Source organism: Canis lupus, chromosome 20 (genome assembly GCF_011100685.1).
Source record: "Canis lupus familiaris isolate Mischka breed German Shepherd chromosome 20, alternate assembly UU_Cfam_GSD_1.0, whole genome shotgun sequence".
In the NCBI taxonomy this organism is placed as follows: domain Eukaryota; kingdom Metazoa; phylum Chordata; class Mammalia; order Carnivora; family Canidae; genus Canis; species Canis lupus.
The window spans coordinates 534,332-559,435 of NC_049241.1; the positions used below are offsets into that span (position 1 = coordinate 534,332).

General features: G+C 56.1%; 1 protein-coding gene across 2 annotated transcripts; it reads right to left on the reverse strand.

Moving 5' to 3' along the window:
- Window positions 1–8,270: 8,270 nt before the first annotated feature.
- Window positions 8,271–21,428, reverse strand: KLF15 (Kruppel like factor 15). Of its 2 annotated transcripts, none has more exons than XM_038565435.1 (3): window positions 21,287–21,428; window positions 15,909–17,009; window positions 8,271–8,439 (listed from the first exon to the last, which is right to left on the reverse strand). In XM_038565435.1, the coding sequence occupies exons 2-3, from the start codon at window positions 16,982–16,984 to the stop codon at window positions 8,271–8,273; spliced, it is 1,245 nt and encodes a 414-aa protein (XP_038421363.1). In that variant the 5' UTR covers window positions 16,985–17,009; window positions 21,287–21,428. The 2 variants fall into 2 exon arrangements, with proteins under 2 accessions (XP_038421363.1, XP_038421362.1); XM_038565434.1 differs by lacking the exon at window positions 21,287–21,428 and adding an exon at window positions 18,068–18,355.
- Window positions 21,429–25,104: the final 3,676 nt, after the last annotated feature.

Sequence of the window (25,104 nt, forward strand, 5' to 3'; positions counted from 1 at the left end):
AGCAGCCTGAGAACTTTTCCCTAGACACAGTAAATTTGTCTAGCATCCTCTTGTAGGAAGAGCAGGAGAGGTGGAAGGCAGATGTGAACTGATATGAATGGATTTCAGGAGATAGCATGCCCCTACCCACTGGAGGCCAGTGTCAACATGGCAACAGGGGGTGGAGGGAGAGAAAAAGAGGCCCTTAAGATCCTCCCTCACCCTCAACTTCATGAACACAAACTTGAGAGTCATCAGCCTCCACCAGAGGGTGCCCAGAATATCCACCTGTCATTTTTAAGTGAGACTTAACTGCTCAGTTATCCAAGAGTATAAGCACCCCTGGGAACAGGCCACTACCCTCAAGTCTCAGGCCTCACAAGACCAGGGCATATATTAGGGGATCCTTCTCATGGTTGCAAGGCCTGCCTCTCTGTGGGGGTGGAAAGAGTGAAGGCATAAAAGAATCCGGGCCCAGGTAGTATTCCCAGGTGTCTGGCATTGAATGTATAGCTTCCTGTTAAGGAAAACGCAAATAAAACCTGTGAGATGTACATGACCTTTTAAAGCCACTACAATTTCTGATTGGGTTTATCTTGTTTGTTGCTTGATACTTAAACAGCAGTGGCTTGAACACATTGGCTTATAGTTCTTCCTAGTGTTAAGTATTCAATGGTCTGTGAATGAACTCTGAGAAGACACCGATTACAAAGAGCCCCATGATCCTTTTGCGGAGGGAATGAGCTTGTCCTCTGCTAGACCCATCTGTGCACTAGATACCAAGACGTCGGTGCTGGAGAACGTCTGATCTGACAAATGTCTGTTGGAAGAATACTGTGTTCATTTAACAGAAATGTCTTATTATGTTTCTCAGCGTGAAGCAGATGGGGACACTGAGGGAGTACTCGAGTAACAATGAGTAGTAATAAACATAACACCAGCAATAACAGCTTCTGCTCCCTGCCAGATGCTCCTCTAAGTACATCTAACGTTTTAATTCATTTTGTCTGCACAATGACCTGTGTATGAGAGGGGGACCCTTCTCATTCCACACAGGTGAAGAAATGGAGGCAAGGAGAGTTATAGGAACCCAGAGTCTGGCTCTAAATTCTTCTGTTCATTTAAAGAGGTGGGGAATTTAATGTCCTGGGAGGAAGAGAAAGGTGGCAAAGGGACAGATTCAAGAAGCAAACCCTGGGTGCCTCACAGAGAAGGTGGCAGGTAAGTACAGTTTAGTCTCTGGTTGTATTTTATACCATATAGTTCTATCATCTAAATTATAAATAACACTATATAATACAGTTGTGTTCTCTAAACTCTATCTGCATGCATATAGTTATTATGTAATTGTTACTATAGTATCATATTATAGTTATATCAGTATATGTTATATACAGCATATTGTATATGCTATATACAGTATATTATATGTTATATATTAAAATATGTTATAACTATATTGCTTATATATTATAAATTATATTATTATAATACTACTTAGTATATAATTTATTTTACACTATTTCAACAGAAGCATCAAATAGGTATTTTCCAAGGGAAACCATCGGGGCTAAGGTGCCCCACAGACCTCCAGGGAAGGTCACACAGATGGCACTGGCCAGAAGGGCTGGACTCTTAGAACCCTTGGAGGGGTCAAGTGTGACAAACTGGTGCTGTGGTAGAAAGAGTCACTGGGGGGCATCAACACTACTTGCAAAACAAGTCAGCTAGAGTGAGAGGAAGGCACAGGTGTCCCAGAATGCATCTCACTCTGTATGGAGCAACACGGGTCTGGAACATCCTCTGAGGGGGCATTCACTTGTCCTGCAGCAGCCCCAAGCCAGCAGGAGTGTCTACCTTGTTGTCCGGGGGCTTTGTGGGACCTTTGTGCCATCCACTTTGCTGTGGGACCAGAGAGGTGGCCCTCATTCTTCTTTCGAGCTGAGTTGAGCCCTCTGGGGACAATCATTCAATTAGTTACCAATTTACCCAATAGAAATTGCACCTGGCTTCACGTATTCGATGTGTGCACCAGACAAAGACTTTTCAGGGAACAGGGTGATATAAAATAGGATATCAAGAAATGTGACTGATTTGAATTGCTCTTCTAAGAGGCCAAGACTTCTTGGGGACAGAGGCATCTCATGACTGGCGTTCCTCAAGCATTCACACAGCTTCGAGTCTGTTTGTACAGCCTGGGCCTTTAGAGCCAGATTACTGACTGGTATTACATTATTACTTCTTCCTTGCAAACTGTCCTTCTTTGTCTGTTACAGTATTTGACATCTGTCTTTTGACTTTAAAACCCATTTGCAAGTATCTAGACTCGGCTCTACATAAATGTATTTTCATTCTTAGATATGTCCCGCTATGACCTCCCTGCTCTTATGCTAGCTCTTCCTTCTGCTCATCTCCCAGTTGGTTATGTCTCTGATGTCATCTTTTGATGAGAGCTATGGTGATCCCATTCCTCACCTGTGCCAGCAGCACAGAGTTGAGCCCAGTTCCCAGAACTAACGTTGGGAACAAGCGGGCAATGAACAGCCCTGGGGAGCATCCCTGGGTCTCTATCAGAGGCACATGCTGGCCTGTCCTCGTGCCTGGAAGGCTCTGAGAGTCCCCCCACAGGTGAGCTGAGACAGGGAAGAACCAATGGTAGTTGGAGAGTTTCTTGGTCTCAGGGTCCAGATCTCTTAAAATAGGCTCGTTCTTCAAGGCTCCCGGGGGGGCCCTTCCCACGCAGGACCGACAGGGCTGCAGCGTGCAGCAGGACCTTATGAGATATGGCTGCTCTGAGCTCCTGCATCCTTATCTCAGATGCTCTCCTCCACTGGGAGGCTCCTCTTCAGTTGTTGCATTTTTCTCCTTTCCACCTTATCACTCATTGTCCCCTCTTGTCCACCATGCAATGGGTCTGTTGTTTTAAACATAATTAACTCCATCTTCACAGAACCCACGGGTCAGAGTTATCACACTCACTTCACAGATAAGGATTCTGAAGTTCAGAGGGGCCCTCTGAGCTTACACGGCCTCATTCCAACTAAATGCCTCTAGGAGCCACCACTACGTTCTCCTGTCCTCCAAGAGTGAGATGATTTCCCAGTCCTCCACTTATATGTGTATATGGTCAGAATTATATACTATATTATATCAGTGTATATGTCATATATTAGTATATATGTTCATATATTACATATTACTATATATCATATATTAGTGTATTATGTGTTATATATTATTATATTATATACATTATATATCAGTGTATTGTTAGTATATTATGCATCTTACATATTAGTGTGTTATATGTTATATAATAGTATATTATATATTAGTAGAGTACATGTGCTATATATTAGTACATATGTTATTTTTCTGGAGTCTGATCCAGACTTCCTGGTATCCAGCTATTGGTGCTGTGTTTTCTGCCCTCCATACCTATGTATCTCATTTCCACCCTTCCTTCTCCACTAGTTCTGAATAGTATCTGGACTTCGCTTGTCCTGCTTGCTGTACCAAAGCAAGCTTTAACTCTGTTGCCATCTTTGTTTCATTGCGATTTCCCTCATCCTTTCTTTAAGATTTTATTTATTTATTCATGAGAGACACACAGAGAGAGAGGCAGAGACATAGGCAGAGGGAGAAACAGGCTCCCTGCTGGGGGCCCAATATGGGACTTGATCCCAGGACCCCAGGATCAGGACCTGAGCCAAAGGCAGACGGTCAACCGCTGAGCCACCCAGGTTCCCCTCTTTCTGCACCGTCCTGTTGCTCTTCCGTTCCAACCTGAGCATGCTCTGTGACCTCCCAGCAGATGGACAGTAATAGGAAACCTCCAGCGATGCCTTTCCTGCCTTGGATGGCTGAGGTACGTGCTCTCCTTGACCCTTCCAAATGCTGCCCCCTTCCACCTGTGGTCTTCTTTTCTTTTCTTTTTTTATGTATACATTTTTTATCGGAGTTTGATTTTCCAACATGTAGTATAACACCCACTGCTCATCCTGTCAAGTGCCCCCCTCAGTGCCCGTCACCCAGTCACCTGTGGTCTTTTTCCATTTAGACTTGGTGTTTGTCACACAGAAGGTAGACTTTGTCCTCACTCTTGGTCCCCTTATGTGACATTCAAAGACCTAGCCACACCAACTGCTGTCCAGGCTAACATACCCATTCCTCCCAGCATCTCCCCTGTACCCACTGCCCAGGGCCTGGGATACTCTGAACATGCGGGGCACAAGAAAAACTACGATTCCCTAGAAGCCTTTCTGCCTCTGTTCCTCAGCCCCCATGGCCCGTGTAAAGACTCCGGGCTCTATCCAGCAGTAGACAATGATGACCTGATGAGGTTTCGTTTTGTTTACTTTTATCCATGAGTCAGGACTCTGCCATTTGCAGCCTTGGCTTGTCAGCAAAAGCATCTTAGCTCCTCCTTCCCATGGTTTCCCTCTGAGACCCCTGCTGTCCCTGGAAGCCCAGCTGTTGGTCTCATGCCTGTCAGTGACACCCACTCTGAGAATGTGGAAAAAGCCACAGGTCAGCAGACCCACCGGGCCCCCCATGACTCTCGCACGCTGCACAGATGCCACTCTGCCAGGTTTCAGGAGGACAACAGGGTCCCTTGTACGCCCGGCGCTAGGGTGGCGCATGCACGCACAGTGGAAAGGCAGCTCCTATGCTCCGCTTCACTCTCCTGTAGTGGAACCCCTGCATTTTAGCTGTGCACACAATCTCTCAGATCAAGACCACATTTTCCAGCTTCCCTTGTGGTGGATGAGGCCATGTGACTAGGTTCTGGCCAAACAGACATGAGGAGACTGACTTGTGAAGGGAATGGAACACACTGCCTCTCAGCTGCTTTCTGGGGGCTCGTCTGATACCCTGGCCAGTCATCTTGCACCAAGACCAGAGTGTGGCGGGTGACAGGAGGGAAGAAGCCTGGCTATCCCATGCCAGAGCCACCTATCAGCTGAGGCTGCTTACTTCCAGATTGTTCTAACAGGGAAAAATAAATTTCTATCTTGTGGCAGCCACACTGTTTGGGGGTCTCTTTGTTATAGCACCCTAACCCATACTTTGCCTGGTACTGTGCTCAATAAATGGTACTTCCTCCACCCTCTGTGTGCCTTGGGGAAGGAGTATTGTGCAGGGCAGGGTGCCCAGGGTTGTTAAGGCTGGGGTTTCTGCTCTGCAACCAACCAGACTCCTAATACGAACAGTTAGGGGCACAATGACCGATGTCTCCATCTGCTTTCTTGGCTCGCAGGCCAAGAGAAACACTACTTTTCCCATCACAGAAATCACAAAGGGTAACAACGGTGGTGGCAGGGGGGGGTCTCTCAGAGGCAAGAAACAAGTCAGATGCCTCAGCAGAGCTCTCAAAATTCTCATGGGTCTCACCACAGTGGCACTTGTGCAGGCCCAGGCCACAGCAGAGAATGGAGGCCCTGCCTCGCCAGCCTCTTCATCTGGTTGAGAGGACACTCACACCCTAGAACGGGTCTTTGCTGTTGTTCAAAGTCACACTCTCCCACTTACTGTTCACCAACCATGCTATGATGTGAGGACTATCATGTCCATTCTGCAGGGTGAAGAAATTGAAATCAGAAAGGTTTAATAAACTTGCCCAAAGTGGAGTGAGAGGCAGTTGTCTTCATGCCCACATCTCTTTACTCATGCCACACTCCTTCTGCCTTGCTGTCCCTGCCAGCACTCTCTCAGCCAACCCTTCCGGGAAGCAGAGACCTGGACCATGCTGCCCACCCAAGGCAGAGGCCAACACACAAATTAGGTGGGGAGTTGGGAGCCCAACCTGAGGATGATGGCTTCGACCACCCTGCACATGTGGCCAGCCTCGCCTTGGCTAGGGGACTGCTCACACTGAGATGAGGGGAGTAGCATCCTGGGTCAGTGACTGCATCATAGGGACATGTGCTCACTGATGTATTCTTCCTCCAGTATGACTATCGTGACCTCCACTCTTTCTCTTATCCAGGCTGCATTGCTTGTTTGTGGATAAAGAAAGGCTACGTTAAGGCACCTGGGAATCAATGCCTCACTTTCCTGGAACGTGTTTGACTACAGAGGGTACGTCTGGTCAGGGGCAAAGGGCAAGGGTCACAAGGCCGAGTCCTTTCGCCAAGAACAGAGCTGGTCAGGATGGGGTGTCCATCCTCCAATCACCATGCTGTATGGTGGGTGCACCTGAAAGCTTCATGTCTGCCAGCATCCACCAGACAGGAAAGACGACAGTAGCGGATGGTTCCTGTCAGCAGGAACAATGGCTTCCACCTTCTGAGGTACATGATTTCACACACATGCAAGCATGCATGCACACATCTTGCTTAGACATCTCTGCTGGAAATCCATGGGTGCATCACCACCTTCCACCATCTCCAAAGGTGTCACTAAGAAACACTTGCTGCATTTGCACTGGGCTCCTGGGGAAAGAACCACTCTAGAAGGTCCTCACCTCTCTATCCATGTGGACGGGGCAACTGGGGCAGCCACTGAGCCCAGCCTGCCCTGCCCAACATCAGCCACCCATTGGAACCCCCTCCTAGCTTACAGACTCTCTTTGTTCTCTGGCTCCCACTGTCTCCACCTTCCAACCTACCCAGGGCAGGTGGATGCATTCAGATCTCAACTGTGTGAGCACATGGTGGAGATCCCAAAAATTGAGGGGAGTTCGAGAGGACTTGTCTCCCCAGAACTCAGAGTACCTCGAATGGGTGGAGGTGGCGGTCTCATTGCATATACTGGCCTCTCCAAGCCTCTTCTCTACTAGTCAACACTGAATCCATTCACAATGTCCCAGACAGGTGGAAAGAACATGCCATTTCCTAAAAGGAGTCTCCTCGGCACACCATGCATACAGTGGGTGCACAGTAGAGGCTAGGAGGACTACACAGAGAGCACTGAGTGAGCATCTCCAACAGTAAATCAGAGTAGAGGTGATCACTGAGGGCCTGGCCTAGCAGTTGACACGGGGATTGGGGCTGGATTTGGGTTTGTGGAGAGATGGAGCCCTCCAGGAAACTACTGTGAGCAGAAACCCCACAGCCAGAACAGAGGTGAGGCTATTTTGGGAAGCCTGCACTGCTGTACCAGGGGCTGAACCCCGAAGGGGTCTTCATGTTTCTCTGGGTACAAATTAAGGTCCTCTAAATGGTGCGAACAGAGACACAGAGACTCAGCCTTCAGAATCACCCCCATTTCCTGGCAAAGCAGTGGAAAACAGCCCATGAAAGCCATAAAGTTATTGAGTTCGTTTTTCTTTTTATTGGCAAAGTAAATATATTTTTATGAAGGACCAAAGAAAATATACATAATTGTAACATATGTACACCAGCTTTATAGATTTTTTAATTTCAAATTTACACAAATGTTGACATGTTATTAAAAGACATTTTATGTAGATGTACCTATGTACAGCTTATTTACATACATTCATAGGATGTGAAATAAACCTGTCAAAACAAGCTAGTTCATTTGATATTAATTTCTAGACAAAATAAGGAATGCATTTCTAAATCAGGATTCGGAGGCTCTATCTAGTTCTCCTACACACAATGCAGTCTGCTCCCCTCTTCTCCAAGGTGACCCTGGAGGCTGGTGCCTGGATTTGTCTGGAACAGGATGAGGGGATGAGCCATGCTGCGTACAGATGCTCCGGGGCTGGCCCGCATCCTCCGCCCTGCCCTTTAGCCCAAGCACATGCGTGGCCAGACGCCCTGCCTAATGCCCCATCTGCCGGGGCCCGGATCTGCACCCTGACTGCCCTGTTCGTACCCCTCTGCTGGTCAGGCTGAGGGGCAGATCCTGGAGCAAAGCACCCCCGCGCCCGGGGCGCCCTGGACTTCTGGCCTACTTCCTCCTTCCCCGCACGGCTCCCTCTGGGACCGGACACTTCAAAACCGCACATTTCTTCCTCTGAGCGAAAGGTGCCAGCCGTGGCCCAGGCAGGGAGCCGTGGGGGGAGGTCCAGGCTGCCAGCCCGCGGAAGGCACGGAGGCGGCGGCGGGAGGCGGGAGGCGGCGGGGCCGGGCGGGGCCGGGCGGGGCCGGGCGGGGCGGGGCGGGGCCGCTGCTGGGGGCGCAGCCCCGGGGGCCCAGGGCTCCAGGTCTTCCCCGAGGGGCGGCGGCCCGGGGCTCCGGGCTCCCGCCTCCCGGGGACGCCGCCCTCTTCCTGCACCTCCCGGGCTTCAGAAGGTGGGTTGGCAGCATCGTCACGTCCTTCTTAAGACGCAAATAAATTATTGCTACAAAAGAACGGGGAGGGCGCGGGGCGGCGGGCGCTCAGTTCACCGCGCGCACCGAGCGGCTGCTCCGGGGAAAGCGGTGCACCTTGATGTGCTTGGACAGGTGGTCGCTCCGCGCGAACTTCTTCTCACACACGGGGCACTGGTAGGGCTTCACGCCCGAGTGCGAGCGCCGGTGCCGCGACAGCTCGTCGGAGCGGGAGAACCTGCGGGACACGCGCGCTCCCGTGAGCCAGGCCGCCCCGCCGCCAGCGCCCCGGGCCCGCGCGGCCGGCAGGTGCAGGAGCCCGCGCTTCTCCGGAGTCCCGGGGCAAGGTCACCGCCCCCAGCCCGTCCGCCTCCAGGACGTCGGCTCCTGGACGAGTGCTGGGACCCGCTGTCAAGGCCACGGAGCCCGGGGTCTAGTCCACCGCACCATTTTCCCCGCGGGGGCCGCGGGATCACCCCGCCCCGCCTGCGGCTAAGCCTCAGGCTGCCCACCGGGCAGAAATGCGGGGTTCCGCGAGGGTCTGCGGGAGGAAGCCCCCCAGAGGGGAACTGAGGCCGGGGCGCACTCAGGGAGCTCCCGGCTCCGCCCTCCGGTCTCCTCCCTCCGCTCTCCAGCCGACAGGGGTAGGGTCTCCACCCGGCAGCTCCCCCCACTCCTGGGCACCGCCTTCCTGAGGCCCCACCGCCAGAGCTGTCGCAGAACCAAACCACACCCCTGCAAGGCACTTCTGAGACTTTGGATGGTTCCCCTGGCACCTCCGTCTCTGGGCCTCAGCCTGCCTGGGAGCAAGGGCTCCCACAGCCCAGAGGCCACTGAGAATGAGCAGCTGCTGATGGGAGAGGTAAGGGTCCCAGCCAGCCACATGCTCAGACTGCTACCACTGACTTCAGGGATTTGAAGCTCTCCCCACCCCAGGAGCCTCATCCTGGCAGTGAGATCCCACTCCCCACACATACACACTGTCTTCCTCTGCTCTACCTACATTGGTCCATCCTGGGACCCCCTTGCCACAGGACATTTGCACATTCGGTTCCCTCCATCTGAAATGTTTCCCCTCCCCCTCTTCTTGCTCCCTCCCACTCATCTCTTAGAGCTCAGCTCAAATGTCAGTTCCTCAAGAAAGCCCTCCAGGACTACATCCCACCTAGGCTCCCCTGGCACAATATGCACCTCACTTTCCTGGCCCCACCTCTGTGTAATTTTAAATTAGTTTTCAACTTTGTGATGACTGTCAGCCTGTGCCATTAGACCATCAGCTCCATGAAGAAAGACGTGCATGTCTCATTCCCCATGGCCCATCCCGCAAGCAGCCTGGTGCATGGCAGGTGTCCAGTAAGTGCGTTTACATGAAAGAGTGAACACAGCAAGCACGTAGGGGAGGATGGAGGGTTGTTACAGGGAAGTCCTCTCAAGTCCCATTGTATGCACACAGACACGCTCACGTGCACACCACACAATGCACATGTACACACCAATATACACATGCCATACATGTGCATGTCACAAACACGGATGTGATGCACACACGTCCATGTAGCAATCACATGTGTGGGTGCACATGCACACACATAGAACACATGTGCACACACATGCACACATGCACGGGTACCAGGCCCAGCAGCCCCTCCCTGAACCTGTGGCCACACAGCCAGAGGTAGGTTAGCTGGAACAGCTGTCCCCAAACCAGCTGATGGGTAGCCTACCTCTGGCCTGCCCCTGTGATTGGAAGCCTTAATGCCACAGCCTGCCAAGGACTAGAAGGACCCAACAGAACATGCCCTGGGGAAGGCTTAGTTGAGAAGTAGGAAGGCCTAAGCATCAAACAGGGAGCCTGACCCAGAAGTACAGAGGACAGGCAGCTCAGACTGGCTAAGTTGCCTCTGGGGCCCAGGGCCTTGTCCCAAGAGAACTGCCAGGCTTCTGCACTGGGAGGCTGGCAATTCCACTTCCTATCCCAGAGCCCCAGTTGGGGCTGGCACAGAGCAATGCTCTCAGCATATGTTTGGAATGATGGAAGCCTGACTGGCCCATTTGCCAGATGAGGAAATTGAGGCTCAGAATGATAAGGGCCTGATCCAGCATCCCCAACGTGACAGAGCAAACAAGGCCAGGGCAAAGGTCCTGGCATAGCACCCTGCTGTGCCTGCCCATCCTGGTGACTGCAGAGTGCTGGCCTCCTCCACATTGCTTGCCTGGGTAGTGTAGGCACTGGAGCCCTGAGCCAGTGAGCAAGTGACCTTGATGTACCCTGGAGGTCAGAGCCTGGACCGTGCTCCCAGGCCAGGGCCACCTGCCCCCAGTAGGACTTGAACACACAGCTTCTGAACAGGTGTGTCTACCCAGGGCAGGAGCAAGCAGAAAGCCACAGAAACAATGCCACCAGCAATAACTGAGCCTTTTCAAACACCAGGCACCTTTCTGGTCAGGGAGGCAGCAAGATCAGTCCCAGAGAACTGGCAGTAACACAGCAAAAGCATGCAAAAAGGACAAGGGGCTTGCCAGGGTCACACAGTCAGTGGAATGGCTGGATCCTTCTAGGCCCCCACCCCACTGAGAGCCTTGTGTGGTCCTGAGTGAGCTCCAGGAGCAGCCTGGGTCTGTTTCCTCACTCATCCAGTGAAGACCTTGGGATTCTGGCCCACCTTCTGGGATTTGTCCTGGAGGCCAAGGAGTTGACACAAGGAGTGGCCTCTCATCATGGGGACACCGAGGGAGAGCCAGGCCTGAGAACCAGCTGTCCACCTATAAGCCTCTTCCCTGCTGCCTCAGGGTCCTATGACCTGGGGTCCATCCCCGGGAAGTGAGCCCTCAGAAGATCCCTACCTCACACCCTCACACACATTCTTCTGGAGAGCAGCCACTGGAGGAGCCTGGGGGCCACACAGTGGGAGGGGTGCAGGTGGCTGAGATGCAGACCCTGCAGGCAGTGAGCTCTGCCACCTACCGATCAGATGACCTGGTCAAGTCACCAAGCTCTCTGAGGCTTAGTTTCCCCACCTGGAGATGCAGAAATGACGGATCTGCCTCAGAGGACTGAGCACGTGGCAATCATTCAAGGACTGTGAGCTCTGATTACCTGCAAGGAGCTCAGCATGGTGCCTGGTCCCTGCTGATGCCCAGGAGCACATGGGTCAGTACCATGACTCGTGCTGCTGAGGTGCCAGAGAAAGAAGCAGCCAAGAACATCAGCACCACAATGGGCACACACGGCATCTTTGTGCAAAGTGCCCCTTCCATCAGCCAGAAAGCCATTACTGTAAATCGTCAGGTCTTGAGGACTACAATGGGAATGGTGCTCCCTGGAGTTGTACAGTGCACAACCTGCCCAACGACACTGGGAGCTCTACCAAATGGAGGGAAGAGGTTAGAGAATGCGTCGTTGAATAGGAGCAGGCCAGTTGTGGGCCACTGGGTCTGAATCCTGTCGCTGCCACATCCTGGCTCTGGGTCCTCAATTCTGCAAGTACCCCTTTCTGGGCCTCCCACGTCCACTGAGGATGACCATAGTACCTGCCACATAGGGCTGCTAGGAGTTATTAATATTTATATTAGCTGTGGAAGGAGGGTATTCTTTCTGGATGGGACGCTTGGCCATTCCGGAACAGGACGTTCTGCTGCTGTGAACAAAGGGGGCCTGTGTCTGAGCATAGCAAGGAAACTTCTAGGAAGGCAGGCAAACAGCCACTTCCCAGACAGTTAGATCGGGATAGGGAAAGTCTGGTTTGGGCCCCATTAAGGGTGCCAGAACCACGTCCCGGCGGGGAGGGGACAAGAAATACTGGGTTCAGGACCAAAAGCAGAAGGAAGTGGGGGCTGGTTACATGGCAAATGACGACCTGGGTTGGGGGGAGCACCATTCATTTTACAAAGGGGTACAGGACACAGTGCCAAGGCCAGAACCAGCCCAACAGGATAAAAAGCAAACTGTGTACCAGGGCCACTGGGAAGAGAGGCAGCCGTGGGTGTGGTAAGCTCCCCATAGGAGAAGACAGGCAAATATGCAGAAGTGCTCCCTAAAGATCAGCTGCAGGTGGAGATCCTCCCTCCCACCGCTTGAGCAGGCCACCTCCCACTGCAGGTCTGCCTGAGGGGGTGGGGGTGCAAGAGAGAGACCTGAGTCTGGGTGAAGGAGATCAGGCGGCAAACAGCCTGGGTTGAACTCCCGACTCTGCTACTCACTAGCTGTATGACCAAGGAGAACTGTCCTGTACTTCAAATTCCTCCTCTATAAAGGGGACAATGACTGATGCCTACCTTGTGGACTTGCTCGGAGCATTAAATGAGTTACTTTGGAATGTTCAGAGCTCGTGTTAGGAGCTACTGTTACTGCTGTTGTTGGTGATGGCTCTCTTCTCCTAGCCCAGAAGCATAACACCTGAGAGAGCTGGTGGCCTCGTGGGGGAGAAAGGACACTGAGCCAGTGTACCAGGTGTACAGGGAGAGAGGAGGAGAGAAAGGCCAGCCACGCAGCTGCAGGCATCAAGTTCCTGGTGGGAAAGGCATGTCCACCCAAAGCGGGTGGAGTGGTGGTCAAGTAGGGCTGAGGGCACCGCCAGAGCCATGCTCACTAGCTCCATCCCCATGGGCTCTCTGGAAATGCAGACTGGCGCCTCCATGTTACAGGGCTATTGTGAGGACTCAACGAGCTTATCTACGTGATACGTGACACGGGCAGAACAAAGCAGGGAGCATCGCCAAGACCAACGACCACTGCCATTACAGGAAAGTGCTAGAGACAGAGGACACACAGGGCGCAGAGAGGATGGTGGCCCGGGGTAGTGTGCATTGTGGAAGGGAGGTTGGCAAGCAGATTGTGCCAGAATGAGAAGTTTGGATAGGAATCTAAGTGACCAAAGCACACAAAAGGGCCAGAAGAGCCTCATAAGGTAATGAGTTCCTCATGGCAGGAAGTATACAAGCAAGTGTGGGCATTTGTGGAAGATATTCCCACTCTGAGCACCTTAGAGCACTGCCCAACACATAGGAAGTGGTCAGAAAACATGGCACATACTCCTGCCGTCCTGTCCAGACCAAGCTGCCCCAAAACTGGTCTGTCTTCCTACTCAGCTACTGCAAGGGCTCCCCCCATGTAGGAGGGACACGTAATCTTGTGTACATTTCCAGGGCCTCAGGATTCCTGAAGGCCAACCAGGGACTCTTGCATTCTCAGAGAAACAGCTGTCCCAAAAGGCAGGCACCCTCAGCTCCCTATGCCTCCATCACCTGTAACCCAACAAAAGCCAGACCCCATTTCAGGGGAAACTTGGGAGAAGCTGGGGAGGCCCTCTGAAGACCTAGGAGTGGCTGGAGGCAGGGAGGGCTCCGGGTCAGCTCCACAGGGACGGCACTATGCAGGCACACCCCATGCCTTCCCCTGCCCAGAGGATCCTGGACAAGAAGACTAGTGCAAAGGCCCACGCAGTGGAAAAGCTGAATCCAGCTCTTGCTTGCACACCTCCTCCCATGGGAACTCACCAGCTCCAGAAGCTACTGTGTTGGGGCTGAGACCTGCCTCCCGAAGCTGTCCTCTGGGCTGAGGACTCCACAGAAGGCAGGTCCTGTCTTCCCTTGGAATGGGAAAAGTGGGCAGCCTTCGCCAAGGACCACACTGCTTGTCCCCTGGCCCTACCCAGCCCCATTCCGACTGGAAGGGCCACCACCAAGAGTCAGGAGTGGCTGGGGACAGGGCCCAGGAAGATGAGACCAGTGCTCTGTATGGCCAGATGCCCAACCCCTCCACAGCCCACCACCCCACCACCAAGAGCAAAGTGCATCCAAGAGGAGCCCCTATGAGGCTGGCACCCTTCTCAGACCTGCCCTTGTATGATAACAGTACCACCCACAAGAAGGGGGTGCTGCTGGGCATCCCTGCGCCCCTGACCCTGGTAGGGAGCAGGCCCTCCCCTTCAAAGATGAGGAAGCGGAGGCCTGGTCTGGAGGGACCTCCCCAAGGGCACACAGCAAGCCGGAGGCCTAGGCGGAAGCTCCCAGCTTTGGCTGCCGGCTACCCCCAGGCCAACTGTCACAATGCCCCGGCCTTCTTCAGTTGAGCACCTGCCTCTACAGCCCGTGTCTCGGCTTCTCCCCCCACCCAAAGCTCTGACCACCAACACTGCATACCTCCTACTGCGTCGGGCCTTACAGGCCACCCCACAGGGGCCCTTGGCACCCCAGGGCCCACCCCAGACTGTGGCAGGAGGTTCAGAGAGGCATGCGACGGCAGCCACTGACACCCTGGAGCCAACGCCATAGAGCTGGAGCACAGGCTGTGGGGGAACCCACGTGGGCCTGTGAGATGGGCGCCTTTGGGGCAGTGGCTGGGGGGACCCTTCCCCAGGATGCTATCTGGCCAAAGTCCCTTCCCTGGCCCATTCGGCACTCTGTGGATGAAGGCCGCTTCGTCACTTCAGAGACTCGGTCCCAGATCCGGCCACAGCCTCGGCCAGCCGGGACTCCAGGGCCGGCATCTCCCAGGAGCGGCCAACCCTCCCGCGCTCCCAGAGGAGTCTGGTCAGGGAAACAGAAGCTGCCACTGCTCTGCGTAGGTCACACCCACGCAAATGCCCACGCACGGACGAGGGCCACAGACACGCAGTCACGTAACACACCACGACAGGCATGGAGAAAGCAGGACACGCAGCTGCACTCCCACGGTGAGGTCAGCACACAGCTGAGCACACCCTGTGGCCCTGTCTCACGCACGCACATACTCACAAAGCAGCAGCCGCGGCAAAGCCTGGGAACATACGGAAGCACATGCCACCCTCCCGGATAGGCTGCATTCCCCCAGGGTAGGTGTCCTAAAAACTGGGGAGAGCCCAGCTTTGGTAGCCCTGGGCATGGGAGCTCCTGGCCACCTGCTCTTCGGGGAAAGGTGCACAAGCCCACCTGAAGAGGGCGGGCCATACCCAGGAACCCATCCAGCTCCATCACCCACTGGCTGGGCAGCCCGGGCCAGACCGCCGCCCTTGGAGAGCTGGTGTCCCCTGCTGTCCCACACAGGGTAGAGTCTGGAAGGATGATTCCACCTTTCCTGCAGCACCCCCCCCACCTGATCCTCCCTCTCGGTTGTCCTTCGCAGTTTCCCAAATATAGCTTTAAGTACCTCCAGGGGAGTAAGGACCAGGCACATACCATGTGTCCAAGAACGTCTACAAGTAAAGTTGGTTGGAAAAGCGTTTTCTGGATGTGACTTCTCTGATAAGACTCTCGGGGCTGGAATCCCGTTTACTAAGTGGTGTGGCCCTGGGCAGGTTACCTGCTCAGCTGTAAGGTGGCAGTGAGGGCAGTACTTACCCTTACGGGCACTGGGAGGCCTAGAGGGAGCGATGCCCACGTGGCACGGCCCCGTGGGAGGCACAGCCCTTCCTCTTAGCTGACCCTATAGGTACCAAAAGAGCCCTTCTGCCCAGGCCTGGCTCCTCACCCTCAGCCGGAGCCCCAGCGAGCCTTACCTGGCCATTATGAAACCGGAGACCAGTTGGTTTCAGGCTTTGGTGCTCAGCAGGGACCAGGAGCCCTATGAGCAGCCGTGCCCGCTCTGGCCCCGCTCCCTGCCTGCCCCCCCCCCCCCACCTCCTTCCTAATCAGCTCTATCTAATGGTGAACTGGGCCTTGACCGCACACCCAGAGGATCAGAGGCGAGCCAGTGTGCTCGCTGCCCAGCCTGTCACCTATCATACTGACCTCCAGCCGCAGCCCGGCCAGGTGCAGGCAAAGGGCTTCTCGCCTGTGTGCCGGCGCAAGTGCGCCTTGAGGTGGCTGCTCTTGGTGTACATCTTGCTGCAGCCGGGGAAAGTACATTTGTGCATTTTGATGAGTTCTGCTGCGGGGTTCTTGGGGAACTTCTGGCCCATGAGGAGGCCAGTGGAGCCGGGCCCCAGGGGTCCCGACCCAATGGGCTTGGCAGCGATGGGCACAGGGGCGATCCGCACGAACTTGGAAGGCAGGTTCACGTTGGAGGATGGCACCACCTGGGGCACAAGTGCAAAGGTCTGACCCTGGATGTTGACCAGAAGCTGGGCAACCCTGACACCTTCTGGGGCCTGCCCAGGGGAGGCCGGCTCCATGCCTGATTCCTGCTTCACCTGCACAGGCTGGATCTGTAGCAGCACGGGGATGGGGCCATCTGACGCGGGCCCCCCAGCCGGGCTCTGGCTGCCATCTGCACCAGCACCGCCCAGGAGGGGAGTGCAGCGCTCTCTGCCACCGGACCCGGGGTGGAGGTGGCTCCTGTGTGGCCCGCCTGAGAGCTGGCTGCAGGCCTCCGCGTTCTTACTGTTGCTCTCTGGGGCCTCCTTGGCCCCCAGCTCCATGTTCTCCTCCAGAAACTCTTCAATCTCCTCCAGGGTGGGCTGGAAGGGCCTTGGGACATCATCAGGGTCACCCACAGGAAATTCGGGGAAGCAGAAATGCTCCCCCTTGACAGGTGCTGGTGTCCTGCGCCAGGCCCCCCAGGCCATGGGACCACTGCCAGCCCCGATGCCACTGCCACCACCACTGCCCAGGGTGGCCTGGGACAGCAGGAAGTCCAAGATGCTGTCCTGGCCCTCAGCACCCGGGCCACTGCTGTAGCAGGAGCAGACGGCTTGTGAGTCCGGGCTGGCGCAGGAGCAGAGGCTGGAGGCGTCGCTGTCATCCTCCGAGAGGGGTGAGGGCAGCATGTGGTATGCCCGTCCACTGGCTAACCTGTCACCCAGGTAACCAACTGGGCATTTCGGTGACGAGAAGGTCTCGTCCACTGGAAGCAAGTGGTCCACCATGCTGGCCTGGCCGTGCCGTTGGCGGCTAGAGAGAGGAACAAAGGAGGCCTGGTCAGGAGGACGGCATGCTCACCTGCCACCTCGAGGGCCTGTGCCCCCCCACTCTGCTGCCTGCCCATAGTCTCTCATTACCAAATGCCTGGATCCTGTCTCCATCCCATCCCGTGGGAGAACTTTGTCTGCAAGAGTGTTTTCCAAAATTGCACCACCTGTTTGCAAAAGAGTGCTCTCCAAGCCCATTGCACAATCCGGGTTACTTTTGGTTTCAAACAGGTTTTCCAGAACAATTTGGGAAAGAACACACATGTACCTGTCTGTGAACGACTGTGAGTACATGTGAGTGACAAAGGACGCAAGGAGGCTCTCCGGACCCTCAAACCGTCAAGGTTGGGGAGCCCCGTCCAGCCAATGCATTGGAGTGGCTGCATTTCCGAGGACACCTGACCTCAGCTCCATTCTTGTTGAGTCACTGGAAGGGGGGTAGAAGAGTGGCCACTTGCCCTCTGACCCCTGTGTTGTTGAGGCTTGCATAGGGTTGCCAGGTTGAGCAAATAAAACCACAGGCCACCCAATTAAATGTTAATTTCAGGTTTGAAAAAACAAGCAACTTTTAACATAAGTATATCCCAAACGTTAAACAGGCCATGCTCATATTAAGAAATTATTTTATCTGATACTGAACCTTAACTTGGCAGTCTATATTTTGATTAGGCAAGTCTAATTTGTGGCAAAAAAAAAAAAAAAAAAAAAGATTAAAGACCCATCTGTGGGTCTCCATCTTCACAGGCTCTGCTCCCCCACCTGAAGGAGGGCAGCTCATCCACCCTCTCGTTCTCACACCCCTCCAGCCTCAGCTGCCTCCTCGGTGAAATGGGAATGGCAGGCACAGAACAAAATGCCCTCAACTGCACCAGGACATTTTACTGAGGCTCTACCACTGGGTGGACAAGACCCTGCCCCATGGTGATAACTCATGATACAAAAGTGGTCCCGGTCCCAGGGCACTCCCACAGCCACTACCCCATTTGACTTCGCAGGAGATGAGATAGGATGCCCTTGGCCTGTACCCCACGGAGCACTCACCACCTCAGGAAGGCCCAGATAACTCCCGTCTCCCCCCTAGACCATGAACTGCATGAGGGCAGGCTGGGCTGCTGGGTCTCCACTGTGTTCCCAGCTTCCGGCGTGGCAGCTGGTGCCCAGGAGGGGCTCAGAGAATACCAACAGAGAAGAGAGGGGACATCTGCGTCCTCTGAAGGCCATGCTAGGTCCGGTGTCCAAGGAGAGTCAACAGCATAACCGCTGTAATGGGGCCACCTCCATGGACCTTTGTCCCCGCCCAGTGACCAGTGAGGTTCAAGGAAGAGGGAAGGGCTACATCTGAAACCAGAGATTCTCTGCTGCCTGTCACCACTCTGCACCCAGCCCTGTGCTCTGTCTCAAGGCCTACTCCTGGACCTGGCACACGGTACTACTCACCGGTCAGCAAGTCAACAAGCCTGGCCAGCAACAGACTTCTCAAGGCCAGCCAGGATCATCGTCAGCTGTGTGCTCCCCAAATTTCGGTTTCCCCACCTGTTCCAGGCCCCAGTGACCTCAGTTCCCCACTAATCCAGGAAGCTTCACAGAGCTCCAGGAAACTAAAGCAAGGTACATGCCTTCGGCAAGTCTGCACCCCAGGGCCGCTTTGCCAAGAGGATATTCAACTCTTCGATTTTAAATACTCATCTGAGGATTCAAAACTGGCAGTTTTAAAATACATGTTATTCACCAAATCAGGTGCTGAGAAGGAATGCAAGTGCCAGATGATGTGAAGGGCAACAAGCGCTCTCTGGGCCCTAAGCCCCACTACCACCCCTTTCCCTCACCCTCTGAGCAGGAAGCTTTGCTCCTGCCTCTGCAACTTGGCTGGGCAAGCTCAGGCGGGTGGCACAACCTCTCTGGGTCTGTGTGTGGGTCTGCTGGGTGGGGATGCTGCCAGTGGGACCTAGTTCCCAGGCTGCTGAAACAGTTCAGTGAGTGGACACAGGTTGAACACTTGTTACAGGGGCTGGCACACACAGGCCCCGGTCAGTACCAGCCACTAGGATTAACCTTCAAATAGGTGAACACACGATCCTTCTGCCCCTCTGCTGTGGTCCTAAGGAATCAGGAGGGCTCCAGCCTTCCTAGACCTAGAATAGGCCATAACCGGAGGTGAGGGGCGGATCAGGTCATGCTCCTGCCCACTTAAAACTCTCCCCTGAAATGTGACCATCAACTGACTATTTATTACATGACAGCAAGGAGTTACTGTGAATATTTTAGAGTGTGATGATGGTATCAGAGTTGATGACTGAGACATTCACAGATGAAATGGTATGAAAAGAAGCACCAGGGAAAAGAAATTAAGCACAGTATGGTCGGGTAGGAGAAGAGCTCCAATAACTTCCCCAGGAAATGTGACCCCGTCTTCTCCCAGCAGCCCAGCACCTGGGCCTTGCCCATCTCTCCCAGGCCTCACCTCCACCTGCTCTAATCCACGCTGGCTGTGCCCTTGCTGTGGGTCCCTGTGGGTCCCTCTTCTCCCCCGCCTCCCCGAGCACCAGGTGGGGGTGCCTTAATTGGACCCCAGCTCTGAAGTCACTGCCTGGGGGGCCTCCCCAGACCACCCTCTGTGAAATCATCCAGCAGCTGCCCCCCCCCCAAACTATCTTGGTTATGTGTTTGTGTACCGTATTTTCTGTCTACCTCCCCACCAAAATATAAGATGTTCTGACTAACCCATCCACCACTATCCCACAATCTAAAACAAGAGCCCGCACAATTTGCTGGTTGAGTGAGTGAGAGATGCTCGGGGCTGACAGGCAAGAGGGAGGGGTGTGGAGATTCCTCCAGCAGTGGCAGGGCCAGGGTCAGGCACAAGAGTTTTCCTGCGGGGCTGAGCCGCTGCGGCCGCACACTCAGGCACTGAGAGCAGAGAAAGGGCTCTGGGGCCACCGCAGGCGCCAGCGACAGAAGAACGGGCGGCCAGGGCTGCAGGGAGCCGGCTGGGGCGCTAACACACAGCAGCACATGGCGCGGCCGCAAGCGCTGGCTGCGTGCAGGGGGAGGGGACACGCCGTTCCGGGCACCGGCCCGGGCCTACAGCCGGACTCCGCCCCCTCCCCCGGCCGGGCCAGGCCTGCTGTTTATCCTCCCGGGGACACAGCGGCTGCAGGAACAACATGTAATTGATAACAAGCCCAGCGCCGGCCAAGGGCTTGCCATTGGGTCAGCGTGCAAATCACGGGGGTGGCGGGTGGGGGCCGCCCTTCAAAATAAGAGTCTCGGCTCCCTGCGCCATCCGCAGGCCCCAAAGTCGCAGAGCCCAGGCGTCCTCCCACCTGTAGGACGGCAGGGGCTCCCAGGAGCCACCTGGTCCTTGGGAGAAAGGTGATTTGAGGGACTAAAGCTTTTTTTTTTTTTTTTTTTTTTTTGTCAGCTGCCCAGGGACGGGGTGAGAGAACATCCCCTCTAAGTCACGGGAGGGGGGGGTCCTTTGGGGATACCACAGTGGGGAGGAAACAGGGACCCCGGCAGAGCGACGCCGCGGGGGGGAGTGGCCCGTCCTCTGCCCCCGACCCCGCCACCCCTTGGTCTCCCTGGTGCTCATGTTCCGCGGACAGAACCAGGGGACTCCACGCAGGCGGTAGGAGTACGAGAGTGGCCGGCGCGGGTGTGCGCGCAGCGCTGGGAGTTCCTGTCGTGCGCCCGCGCGGGTGCGGGGCGTGGTGCGCGGCGGCGTGGCTGTGCCGGGGTGTCCCTGGCACACTCGCGCGTGGAGCCGCCGTGGGCGCCCGCGTGTGCGGGAAGCTGCGTGGGAAAGGAGGCGGCCCCGGAGCGCTGCCCGCGGGGCACCGTGCCCGGGCCCGCGCCCCCCCCAGGCCACGGCTCGGTGGCCGGCGTGACCCCCGCACCACGGCCCCGCCACCCCCGGCCCGGCCCGGCCGCGCCCCGGCCCCCAGCCCCGCCGGCCGCCCGCTCCTCCCGCCAGGCCCGGCCAGGGGCCCGCCATATGGGAGCGCGGCCCGCACGCGCGGGGGCAGTGCCCGCGGCCCGCAGCCACCGTCCCCGGGGCTCGTCCGGCCCCCGCCCCGCGGGCTCGCTCGGCTCCTCCGACCCTTCCCCGGGCGCTGGCGCGGAGCTGGACGGGGCGCGGGCTCCCGCCGCACGGCCAGAGGCCAGTCCGCGCCCCCGGCCCCCCGGCCCCCGGGTCCCGACCACCCCCGGCGCCCCGAGCGGCGTCCACGCGGCCGTCCGGCCTCCCCGAGCCTCTCCCACCTGGACTGGCGCACGCCGGGCAGCGGCCAGGCCCCCGCGGTCCTGGGGCTCCGGGGCGGCGGGCCGGGCGCGGGTCCTGCTCGGTGCGCTCGCCCGCTGCCCGCGGGTCCCTGCGGCGGAGCCCGACCGCCTGCCGCTCGCTCGGCCTCGCTCCCCGCGGCTCACGTGACGCCGCGGGCGCCGGGAAGGCTCGCAGGAGGCTCGGCCCCGGGCGCGCGCCCCATTGGCCCGCGCCGCGCGTCCCCGCCCCGCCCCGGAGCCCCCGCCCCGGAGCCCCCGCCCCCGAGCCCCCGCCCCCGAGCCCCCGCCCCCGAGCCCCCGCCCCCGAGCCCCTCCCGCCCTAGCTGGCGCCCGCCCGGTCGGCCCAGGCGCTTTGGGAGCTCGGTCCCCAGGCGAGAACCGGAGACGGGCCTCGGGCCCCGCGGACAGTGTCCCGAGGCGGGGTCCGGGCGGGCGCGGGGCGGCCCTCCACCCGCCGCCTACCCCGAGCGGGGTCCCCGCCGCTGTCCCGCCCGAGACCCGGGGCGAGCCGGAGACCTGCCTCGGGGACGTGTGGTTGGAGCGTCTCGGCGCGGCACAGCCGTGCTGCGGCCGAGCCATCCCGGCGCCCCGGCCGCTGCCCCGCGCCACCCGCGCCACCCGCGCCACCCGCGCCACCCGCGCCACCCGCGCCCGGGTCCGGGCCACCCCTGAAACACACCGCGGCGCCCCACGCTCCTCCAGGCCCGCAGCCCGCCCGGACCCCCGCCGAGGCGGGGCGAGAGGCTCCGACGGCCCAACAAGTACCCCGCTGCGCCCGGTCGCGGGAGGAGGCCGACCGCGAGGGGCCACGGGCCTCCCCGGGCCAGCCCGGAGGAGGCGGCGACGCAGAGCCTGCCCGCCTGCCCGCCCGCCCCAGGGAGGGCAGCTTCCAGGCAAGCGAGGGACACGCGGGCAGAGCTCCTTCTAGGGAGTCCGCGGCCTTTCCCTTCCCGGCCTGCGGTGCAGAGCCTTTTCCCCGCTCCCCCCAGGACACCGCCAGGGTTGGAACTCACGGCCAGACCTGCGCTGGGCTGCGCTGGGCTGGGCTGGGCTGGGCTGCCCAGGGTGCTGTGGGTCTGGGCTCCTGAGTCCCTGCCGGGGCTCCCCTGGGTCGTGGGGTCCTCCCTGTGCACCCCGTCGGGCCCAGGGATGCAGTGCCTGCCGCCACCGGGAGCCAAACCGAGGCTGGTGTTGAGGATGAAATGTGTCTGCAGCAGCTTCAGCACATAGAGGATGAGAAACTGAGGAGCACAGAACAATTAATACTGTGTGACTTCACTTCTGTGTGGCGTCTTAGAAACTAAAAACAACAGGGGCACCTGAGTGGCTCAGAGCCACCAGAGCACCTATCTTGGGCTCAGGGCGCAATCCCGGGGTCCTGGGATCGAGTCCCGCATCCCTCTCCCACAGGGAGCCTGCCTCTCCCTCTGCCTGTGTCTCTACCTCTCTGTGTCTCTCATGAATAAATAAATAAAATCTTAAACACATACACACACACACACACACACACAACTAAAAACAACAGATTCATAGAAAAAGAGATCAGACTTGTGGTCCCCAGAGGCGGAGGGTGGGGGGAGAGGGGATTGCAGAAGGTGATGGAAGGTACAAACCTCCAGGCATAAGATAAATAAGCTCGGGGCCGTCAATGCAACCTGACATGCAGCACTGCTGTGTGATATACAGGAAAGTCACTAAGAGAGTAGATCCCCAGAGTTCTCACCAGAAGGAAGTCTTTTTTTTTCTTTTTTCACTTTTCCTTTTTATTGTATCTATGGGAGATGATGGCTACTAGCTAAACTTACTCTGGTAATTATTTCACCATAAATGTGAGTCAGACCATTATGTGTACATGCTAAACTCCTCCAGTGCTGCAAGTATAGCTCAGTAAATTATATCTCAGTAAAACTGGGAAGAGGGCAGCCTGGGTGGCTCTACGGTGTGGTGCTGCCCAGGGCCTGATCCTGGAGACCTGGAATCTAGTCCCACATTGGGCTCTCTGCATGGAGCCTGCTTCTTCCTCTGCCTGTGTCTCTACCTCTCTCTCTCTTTCTGTGTGTGTGTGTGTGTCTCCCATAAATAAATAAATAAATAAATAAATAAATAAATAAATAAATAAATCTTAAAAAAGACAAAAAACTGGGGAGAAAACTGAAGGACTGCCAAGATGCTCCTGTTACAACCTGAGTAAGATCATGTCTCTCCTTAACTCAGAACGTTCCAGTGCCCTACAGGATCTGGACCCTCATCCCCACTACATACCTGACCTTACTCTACTCCTTTCCCCTTGCTTCCATCACTCTAGCCACATTGGCCTCCTTGCAGTTCCTCAGACATACCAGGGACAGTTCTACCCCAGGGCCCTTGAACATGCTGTTCCCACTGCCTGTACAAGCTTCTTTCCCCACAAATTATGGGGTTCTCTTGGTCTCCTTCAGGGTTTTATTCTAATGTTATCTTCTCAGGGACCTCTGCCTAACCACCCGATCTAACACTCTCCCTAATATTTCCTATTCCCCTATCTTGTTTCCCCTTTTTATTGGCATTTATTCCTTGCTAATGTATTACACATTTTACATTTTATTTTGTGTTTGATCTCCTCTAATAGAATGCAAGCTCCACCTAAGCAGTGATTTCTGTCCATTTGTTCCCTTCATCGTATCTTTAGCATCAAGCACACAGTAAGTGCTCAATTGTTGAATTAATGAATTTCTGAAAGACTTAAAGCAAACACGGTCAACCTGAGAGGAATGAGGCAGGGCTGAGGAACCTACCCCAAATGAGTTAAGAAACTGGTCACTGGAGAAATGAGAAGAACAGTTTTCCCCAAAAGAGACCCAGAACACCCCAGGCTAGTCTCAGAGGACTGCCTTTCTACAGAGCGCCTCCTGTCTGGTTCATTCTCCTCCTCTCCCCAGCACACATGTTGGCCTGGTTAACTCCACTCATCCTTCAGATATCAGCTCAGACTTCTCTTTGTAGGGGCGCTGGGCAATGCTGTGAAATGGGAGCCTGGGCACCCCGCCCCCGGGGAAGCAGGATGGTGGTGCTGCAGGAGGTAAAGGAGCTCCAACAGGGCAGCATGGAGCTTGGTGTGGTGAATAGGGAGTGACGTTCCTGGGAGGGGCGGCATTCCAGGGCGTGCTCAGCCAGAAAATGCAAGAAAGCCTACAAACAGAACAGTAGCCGCCTTGTTGACGGAACCAGGGGTGTGGAGGCTCCAACCCCTTACAGGTGCAAGCCCAGGCTCCTTGGACTGACATCCAGGCCACTCACTCATTTGAGTGGTTCTTTTAAAAACAACACCTGCGTGTTCCGGCACCACAGAAAGGCGTAGAACAGAAAGAAGAATCCCACTTGGCCTCAGTCCCACTCAACATTTCTGTTTGGGTTTTCCTATGACCTAATTGTAAATAACACGCTTGTCTCTCTTGTGTCTATACTGGCAGCGAACGATGCCCCCTCCCTGTGCTAGACATTCTGTGCGGGCCCCTTCGGGTCGCTCTCTCTGCCCTTCTGCCCCCGCTCTGTGCCCTCAGAGGCTTTTCACAGGCCATGAACAGGGACCCCTTGGTTTCCCAGAGGGTTTGGCAGCTGGGAGACACTGGTAGCAGGCGAGGGTGTGAGACACGTGAAGCTGGGTTTGTGCCCTGCGGAATGCGGCAGGTGACTGTGTCCTTCCAACCGGTGCGGCTCCTCTCAGGGAACCTGGCAGGGCGTCTCAAAGCCCCTCCTCTCCTCACCTGTGCCCAGGACGCCTCTGCCCACACCCCCCCCCCCGCGGCCCCCATCCTTGC